This window comes from Panicum virgatum, chromosome 2N (assembly GCF_016808335.1).
Source record: "Panicum virgatum strain AP13 chromosome 2N, P.virgatum_v5, whole genome shotgun sequence".
Lineage (NCBI taxonomy): Eukaryota > Viridiplantae > Streptophyta > Magnoliopsida > Poales > Poaceae > Panicum > Panicum virgatum.
The window spans coordinates 29,171,156-29,179,875 of record NC_053146.1 but is presented as its reverse complement, the minus strand read 5'-3'; the positions used below and the strand labels follow the sequence as shown (position 1 = coordinate 29,179,875).

At 43.9% G+C, this 8,720-nt stretch overlaps 1 protein-coding gene across 3 annotated transcripts; it reads left to right on the top strand.

Annotated features, from left to right (window-relative positions):
- Nucleotides 1-3,906: 3,906 nt before the first annotated feature.
- LOC120660184 (protein RDM16-like) lies at nt 3,907-8,362 on the top strand. Of its 3 annotated transcripts, XM_039938587.1 has the most exons (7): nt 3,907-4,671; nt 5,733-5,801; nt 5,881-6,002; nt 6,086-6,514; nt 6,603-6,797; nt 6,884-7,047; nt 7,129-8,362. In XM_039938587.1, the coding sequence occupies exons 3-7, from the start codon at nt 6,000-6,002 to the stop codon at nt 7,991-7,993; spliced, it is 1,656 nt and encodes a 551-aa protein (XP_039794521.1). In that variant the 5' UTR covers nt 3,907-4,671; nt 5,733-5,801; nt 5,881-5,999; the 3' UTR covers nt 7,994-8,362. The 3 variants fall into 3 exon arrangements, with proteins under 3 accessions (XP_039794521.1, XP_039794520.1, XP_039794522.1); XM_039938586.1 differs by having other exon boundaries at nt 3,912-4,671; nt 5,733-6,002; XM_039938588.1 differs by lacking the exon at nt 3,907-4,671 and having other exon boundaries at nt 5,789-5,801; nt 5,876-6,002.
- Nucleotides 8,363-8,720: the final 358 nt, after the last annotated feature.

Sequence of the window (8,720 nt, the reverse complement as noted above, 5' to 3'; positions counted from 1 at the left end):
TGCCGCTGTCCCGGGTCTGACACGCTGCTTGCCCCGGATCCTAGATGAAAAAAAGAAAGCGCGGGCGGGTGGGTACAGGCGGGTGGGTAAGGCCGCACGGTGAGAAAAAAACAAAGAGATTTGGGCAGAAACATTTCCTTTGATGCTATTTTTGTCTTCCACCAAATCCTGTCAAGCACCCAATCCTTCCATGTGGGCCTTAAAAAGTTGTTTTGTGAGAGGGATGGCTTGGTTAATGTTGTTGAGAATTGTTTCCAATTCTTTCATCCTTTATAGTATAGGTAGATAGATAGATTCCAAAGCATTTGGATTTGCATTTTTACCATTTTTTTATGATTTTCTATGCATTTTTAAAGTTCATTGATTTGAATCTAGAAGTTCATGTACTTTTTGCAAACTAGCCCCTGGAATCAAGTTTTTTAATTACAAGCAGGTCCCTGGTCACTGGAGCTCGTGCAAAGCCTCGCTCTCCGTTGTTCTGGCGAGACTCGGCCTCGGCGGCGGGGCTAAGTGGGGGAATCGACAGAGGGAAGCTGTGCGCACCTTTTGGTGCTAGAAGTCGGGGTTGGGGTGGCCGGGAAGGAGCTCGTCGGCGGCAAGAAGCGGCGGTCGGGTTCGGTTGACGTCGGTGAGGTCGCTCCGGTGGTCCTGGGCATCAGGCTTCGGGCTCAAGGGCACCATCGAGCAACGAGGAAGATGATGCAGTGGTCGAATTAGGCAATGCTGGGTGGAGAAGGCCGCTCCATGGCGAGATCGAGCTCATTGGAGCAATGGCGTGAGGCGGAGAGGGAAATGGCGGCGAGCGCGCGCGAGATCGGCCTGGGGGGCTATTTATAGTGTAGGAGGCTTAGTGGCGAAGGGATTGAGCGACTGGGGGCAGGGTCATTTGGCCTGGGACGAACCGGCATCGAGGTGGCGGCGCTGGGAAGGCCGGTGGCGAGGTGGCGGCCGCTCGGGCGTCCGGGATGTGTGGCGCGCGAGGGAAACACCATGGGGACCGGTTTGGTCGAAAACCAGGGGCGCGGGGGTCCACTTGGACGGCCATGTGGCGCTCCAGGGCCGCTTCCCCGGCGGGACGCCGGCGTACGGGCGCCGGAGGAGAGGAGAGAGAGAAAACTGAGTTTTTGGCCTTTTTGTGATTTCTAAAATTTTGTGAGACTAAATTGTAAACTATAATTTTCTCCTTCTTCCTAAACTCAAATAAAAAACATTTGAATACCATTTTTGTTCAATTTTTCAAAATCTACATTTTTTGTTTAATGCACTTTTCATTTGATCGAAGGTTTGCAAATTATTTTAAATGTTTCATTTTACATTAAAAGACCTCAAATTTGATGTTGTTTTAAATGGAAATTGGCTGAAATCTATTTAAGCACATGTTACTAAAGGTACTTGTTTTCATCCATTTTATATTTGTGACTTGTTTGAAATTTCATTTAAATTTGATAACTTTTGATTTTAACGCCTTTACATGAATTACTTATATTGGAAAATTAAGTTTAAATTCAAATGTGTTGCCTCCATTAATTATTTGCCCTCATAATTATGTTGTAAATTAATTGAGTTGGCTTAATTATGATTTTTGAACACCTAGGGTGTCACACTTTCAAAATCCCCAAACTTGCAGCAAAGCTAGAAGAGTACTTGGATCAGATCGTTCCAATATTCAACAATCCAAAACGACAAGGCAGACACTTCAAAGTTCACAAATAAAGGTGAGGTATAGAATAACTTTTGTGCAGTGTGTTTTTATCAAGAAGTGGTCATTCTACCTTAGTCCTAGGCTTTACTCGGGACGAGAAAAGGACTAAGTGTGGGTGATCTTGTTGACGGTCTAATTTGACTCGTTTTGACCATCAACTCTGGCATGAAAACCATGCATAAAGATGGAATAAATGGTAGAAGAGGATTAAATACTAATGAATTCCACATATGCTGGTTTGAAATTGTATGCAGGTGAATTTGAGCTAAACTTGAAGTTAGGTGGCAGGTCATGATCCAAGAAACAAAAGTTCGACGAATCAGAGCGCGACACATGTCGTCACATGGATCAAAGAGCCCACCAAAGTAAGGAAACCGACATTACATAGGCTTAGGCATGTGCCAAGGCCAAGAGGACCCTCCTGGAAGCTTTCTGCCCAAAGACGGTGGCTAGAGGTAGGCCCCACTAGTCGGTTGAAACAGTGATTGGCTTCACCGACCTTCAGCTTTGTCCTGCTGCTTCCTGGTAGCTTCCTAACATCGGCTTGAGGTGCCTCCCCTGCTGCAAATGCCGCGTGAAGACCCCATAACTCCTTCCTATAAATACAAGAGGGGGTAGAGAATGGAGACACACACCACACCATTCACCTCTCTTCTTCACTTCGAGCTTGAGAGCTCTCCTTAGGTACTTAGGCAGCCTAGGAGTGTAGGAAAAATATGGAGAGAGTGAGGAGGAGTTGGGGAAGTGCCGGGTCTGTCGGCACTCTTCTCTGCTTATACCTCGACGGATGCTTATCGGTCATTGTAAATGTTAGTGACTTCTTCAGTATTCAATAATTTTAAATCAAGTTAACTAGTATTTTCAAACTGTTTACTGGATTGAGCGTTCACCAGTGGGTAGATGTAGTTTAAAACTCCCGATAAAGACGAATGTTCTTGACTAGAACTGGAGCTAGTAAACAACAGTGTTGGCGTGGTGCCTAGACTAGAATTCGATTGTTGTAGCATCCCACGGTTTGTAGAGGTAGACTGCAGGTGGTGACACCCCTGTTTGTGAGATTGTAATCCTCCACGTTCGGTTGCACGATAGTAGCCAATATAAGAATTTCTGGTCTATCCAGGCGACGTTGAAGCTCGACATAAATAGTTAAACTTAGGTTTTTCTTGTTTTAACCCTTGAATCTGAATAGTCCTCTCTACCCTTGATTCTACCGGTGTTGTGTTCTTGGATGAGCCTGAACCGTAGATACCACATTCTTGCATATTCTCCATGACGCTCAAATATACCAACAGTCGCTATGCAGTTGTCGCGTTCGTATATGCATATGATGGATTTCTGACTTTGTATGATGTTATGATCATTTAAATATAGAACTTGTTATTTATATTTTTATTATCTTTAAAAAATCTTTGAACACAGATTTCTTACTCACAATACGTTACAATGATGTTTACTTTATTAAACTTATTGATCATGAGAAAAATTTGTAAAGCGTAGACCCATGGGTGATCCACGGGTATCTGCTAACCCGATGGGTTTAAGTTCGGGCAAAATTTTAAACCCGTCACGAGTATGAATTTTTTAGTGGGTTCAAATATTTTTCATGGGTTTGGGTTTGAGTTTGGATGGCAAAATCCGATGGATTTAGACCCGTTGCCATCCCTATGCCTGAACATGGAAAAAATTAAAAAAATCAGTAGCGCATCGTGGATCGGGCTTGGCTTGCAACATAGCCCAGCCCAGAGATAGCCAGGGCTCACTGCTTAAGCATAGCCCAGCCCAGAAATAGCCAGGGCCCACTGCTTAAGCAGACAGAAGTCGGTGACTTGCGCAATAGGGGTCTGGTTTAGATGCAAAATTCAAAATTCCAAAACTATCGTATCGAATGTGTGCAACACATACATAAAGTATTAAATTAGATGAAATAAAAAAACTAATTGTATAGTTTACTTGTAAATTACGAGATAAACTAATGAGTTTAATTACACCGTAATTAGATACTAAATTGCTACAGTATATATGTACTAATGATGGATTAATTAGTCTTAATAAATTTTTTTTATAGTTTACCGATGAGTTCTATAATTAATTTTATAATTAGTCTATGTTTAATTTTTCAAATATGAAAAATTATCTTTTAAAAAATTTATAGTGTGCATCTAAAGGATGCCCTAATTATTTTTAGGAACGGAACCCAGCGCACGCGACGCGTCCGCAGATCCTCCATTTCTGTCCGCTCCTCCCCGTTTCTGAACTCGACTCAAACCCTAGTCCCCGCTATCGCCTCGCCATCCCCGCCCATGGATCGCGACCGCTCCTCCCGCCGCGCCCGCGACGACGACGGCCACCACCGCTTCCGCGACCGGGATGACGACCGCCACCGTCGCCGCAGCCGCCACGACACCGACGACCACAACAAGCACGACGGCGGGGATGACGACCGCCGCCGCCGCCACCGCGAAAAGGACGGCGGTGGCGACGATGAGGACCGCCACAGCCACAGCCACCACCGCAACAAAGACGACCGCCGCAGCCACCGCGACGGCGGGGACGACGGCGACGACCGCCGCCGCCATGGCCGCCGTTCCGTGTCCTCGTCGGAGTCCCCGCCGCCCTCCGCGAAGCGGGAACGCTCGTCGAGCCGCCCGCGAGAGTCCATCGAGCGTCGCGACTCTGCCGACCGCGAGCCGCCGTCCTCGTCACGGAAGCGGAAGGGCCACGAGGGCGGTGGCGGTGGTGGTGGGGACGAGACCGACCGAGATGTCGGCAAGCGGGCTAGGGCCTCTGTGGACCCGCCTCCGCCCAAGGAGGAGAGGCCTAGGCGTGAGCGCCGGAGATTTGAGGATGTTGATGCTAATGGGAAGAATGGTGATGTGAGGAGTAAGGGGAGCAAGGAGATCTCATCTCGTGACCAGAAGATGGGGGAGTTAGCAGTTAATGGAGATTTACAGAGTGGTGCCGCGCATAGTGTAAGTGTTCCTACACTTTATTGCTTAGTTCTGTTCATTGTGTTTTCATGTTGATTGCTAGAGCTTGGGCAACTTACTGCTAATGTATGCTAGTAATATATGCCATTAAGGTAGTCACAATTGTCAAGTGAGCTATGGTAAGGTTAAGAAACGAATGTGTTAGTTCACAGCCGTGTTGTTAGTTCACGGGGTATTGGATGATTTGAAGAGTTCGACTATTTTCTTGCAGCAGTTGTGATTTAAGGTTATTCTTTTCTGCTCAAAAAGTTTATACCATCTCGATTGAGTGGTATTGTTTGAGTTTCCCTTGTGAAATCATCTCAGAAGATGAACAGCTTCTGTGGCTTGTTTTGAGTGGCTGTTGTGATTATGATGTTGACTATTTTCCTTAGATTCAGTTAGAGGAAAGGCAAAAGCAAGCAGACAAGTAGCTATGGCAATGCTGCCTTACTCGTTGTTAGGACTTTTTTTTTGTGTTGGTATAAGCGTACAGTTTGTTTTGTTTGGCACTTTGGAGTTGGAATATTAAATTCAGAAGCATATGGCTTCTGCCGTGCTGTATTTTTTTCTTCTTATTAGAGAAATGTGCCAATGGGTCACTCAAGACTTATGTAGTCCCTTGTTGGTTTATGTTTGTTCAGTGATGATTGATAGTGTAGATACCTTTCAAGGATTTGAGGGACATTTTGATTATCAAGTTTTTTGAGGAAGGCCATAGTATTTTTGCCTATGTTTTTTATGATCTTCCTGCTGACTACTTATACTAATATTGTATTTGGTGTTACACGATTCTGTCAAAGCTGTGGTGTAAAGTGAAGTGCTTATGTAATACTTCATTATCTTCTAATGCAATATAAGTCATATCAGCAGTCAGCATTGATTTGATGTTGCCGTATTTTTCTTGGTTATTCTACATATCCTACTTGCACCATTTTGTTAGTACTTGATTGCCTTGTTTTTTTTGTTACTTTTTTTTTTGAAGTGCCACATATCATGTGATTGTTGCTCCTTTATTTTGCAAGTGTATTTTTATAAGTTGAATTTGCATCTCTAATTTGCAGGATGGTTCTCAGCAACCGCTCAATGCCGCACCTGCTGTAGTGTCATCATCTGTTTCCGTGTCTTCAAAGGTATCTTCGATTACTATCAACAATGAAAATGAGGGGGTTAGTATTAGATCTGATGAGGTTACTGGAAAATCTAGTACAGATGGAAGTGCAACCTCAGCTGCTGGCAAAAATAGTAATCTATCTCTTGATGCTTTAGCCAAAGCAAAAAAAGCTTTGCAACTGAAGAAGGAACTGTCAGAGAAACTCAAGAAACTACCCATGGTAAGAAGTCACAGCTGTTCTCAGTCCCTTGCCCCAATTTCTTAATATAACTTTTTAATTATTCTATTTTTTTTCTTGCACAGCTTAATAAACTTGGCACTACTAGTACTGATATGCAAGTTTCTAAAAAAGAAGATGCAAAAACAGCTGTCGAAACACAGACTGTTTCTAAAGGAGAAGCAAAGCATACTGGGCCAGTTTCTGGCCTGCCCATGAGTAGTGTCTCTGGGACTCCAGCCGCAGCTGATGCAATTGGTATTCCGGGTCTTACAAGCATTCCTAATCTGGAGGCAGTGAAGCGAGCACAAGAGCTTGCTGCTAAGATGGGATTCCGGCAAGATCCACACTTTGCTCCTCTCATCAACATGTTTCCCGGTACATCCACTGAACTTACTGTGCCTCAAAGACCTCCCAAGGCTCCTGTCCTTCGCCTTGATGCTCAGGGTAGGGAAATTGATGAGCAGGGAAAAGTTATCAGCATGACAAAGCCAACAAATTTGAGTACTCTAAAGGTAAAATTTGTTACAATAAGCTTCATATAAAATGTTATCCATGATCTGTTCATATGGTGACTGCCACTATTGGTTCTACATTGGCTAGGTCAATATAAACAAGCAAAAGAAGGCGGCTTTTCAAATCATCAAGCCAGACTTGGATTCTCTGGCAAAATCAAGTGCTCATTTTGATGAAAGGATGGGCATAAACCAAATCAAGCTCCTCCGTCCTAAAAGGCCAGGATTTCAGTTTGTTGAAGAGGGAAAACTCTCTAGGCAGGCTGAATTGCATAGAATTAAGGTATGTATGGGTGAATCTTGATTGTTTTTTTGGTTGTTTATCCTTATCCTTATTTCTTGTGCCTTACTTGAATGTTCTGATTACAGAGTCAATTTGGTGAAGCACAAGCTAAGGAGCTCAAAGTAAAGCAAGCACAGCTCGCGAAGGCAAAGGCAGAAGTAGACATGAACCCAAACCTTATTGAAGTTGCTTCTGGTATGAGAGCTCCAAAGCAAAAGCAGAAGGAAGCAATTCTTGACATTGAGCCATGGTTATATCTTGCTTCCTCTATTGGTTTTTTTTTATTATTATACTCAGTCAATGGATGGTAACTAATTTACATTCTTTTCAGGGATGCTAAAATTTTACTTTCTGCCACATATGAGGATTTCACTGTGGAGAAGCTTAATATGGACAGGATCACCATATATGTGGAACATCCAGAGCCATTAGACCCACCGGCCGAACTGGCACCACCGCCACCCCAGCCACTGAAGTTAACTAAAAAAGAGCAGAAGAAGCTGAGAACACAGAGGCGTCTTGCTAAGGAAAAAGATAGGCAAGAAATGATTAGGCAAGGCCTATTGGAGCCACCCAAACCAAAGGTCAAAATGAGCAATCTTATGAAAGTTCTAGGCTCTGAAGCTGTGCAAGATCCCACACGGCTGGAGATGGAAATCAGAACTGCCGCTGCAGAGCGTGAGCAGGCTCATGTAGACCGCAACATTGCCCGCAAGCTCACACCATCTGAGCGCCGTGAGAAGAAAGAGCGGAAGCTTTTTGATGATCCAACTAATACAGTGGAGACAATAGTTTGTGTTTACAAGATCAGAAACCTGTCCCATCCACAGACACGCTTCAAAGTCGATGTCAATGCACAAGAGAATAGGCTAGCTGGTGCTGCAGTCATCACCGATGGTATCAGTGTTGTGGTTGTTGAAGGAGGGAAGAAATCAATCAAAAGGTACAATAAGCTCATGCTCAACCGGATAGACTGGGCAGCTGCAGTTAGTGGTGAGGATGATGCTGAAGAGGAACCTGACAAGCCTGTGAATAGTTGTGCCTTGGTCTGGCAGGGCAGCGTGGCGAAGCCTGCCTTCCACAGGTTCATTGTACACAACTGCCGGAGTGAGGCTGCTGCTAAGAAAGTTTTTGCTGATGCTTCTGTTCCTCACTACTGGGACCTTGCTATCAATTTTTCTGAAGATTCATCATGAGCAAATCACCTGTTCAAAACCTTGGTACCTGCTGTTGATCTTTGCTCTGTCTACATGCAATTGCTGATGAGCGTCCAGCGTTTTAGCGCTTGACATGATATTATGCCCTCGTATCACGAGTGGTTCAAAAACTTACTAGTAGCAATGTGGACATCTGAACCGAGTAATACGTTGTAGTGGTTTAAAAGCTTACTAGTAGCAATGTGACATCTGAACCGAGTAATACGTTTTACTGTCGATCTGTCGTGAATGTGGAATTCAGAGATGTCGGGTGTTTGCTGTGTTTTTTTATTATATGGCCCTGGTACTGTCATGAGGAACTGCCGAATTTCGCAAGTATGCACTTTAGAATAACTGAGACTGATTCAAGTGTTGCCGTGTGAATTACTGTCACTAGTGTCTGGGGCGTGCCAAAGGCGTGCCAATTATGCTTTTCAGCGGAAAATGACATTACAGATGTTTAAGAAATTCTCACAATATAGTAATTTTTTTTCTGTTTAGATTGCAGACATTACACTTATGCTTTTCAGCGGAAAATGACATTACAGATGTTTAAGAAATTCTCACAATATAGTATTTTTTTTCTGTTTAGATTGCAGACATTACACCTTGCTTTATATTGGAAGCGAAATAGTATATTTTGGAGTTAGTACTTAGTAGCTTACAAGTATGGATATTGAGGTTAAACGTAGAGACCCAAAGTCTTCGCATGCAGTTGGAACAGAAA

Excerpts from the sequence above, each read along its gene's own strand:
- LOC120660184 (XM_039938586.1), top strand. The coding sequence starts at position 4,003 with ATGGATCGCGACCGCTCCTCCCGCCGCGCCCGCGACGACGACGGCCAC. Across the intron at positions 4,672-5,732 it reads AGAGTGGTGCCGCGCATAGT|GATGGTTCTCAGCAACCGCT; the intron begins GTAAGTGTTCCT and ends TCTAATTTGCAG. Across the intron at positions 6,515-6,602 it reads CAAATTTGAGTACTCTAAAG|GTCAATATAAACAAGCAAAA; the intron begins GTAAAATTTGTT and ends TACATTGGCTAG.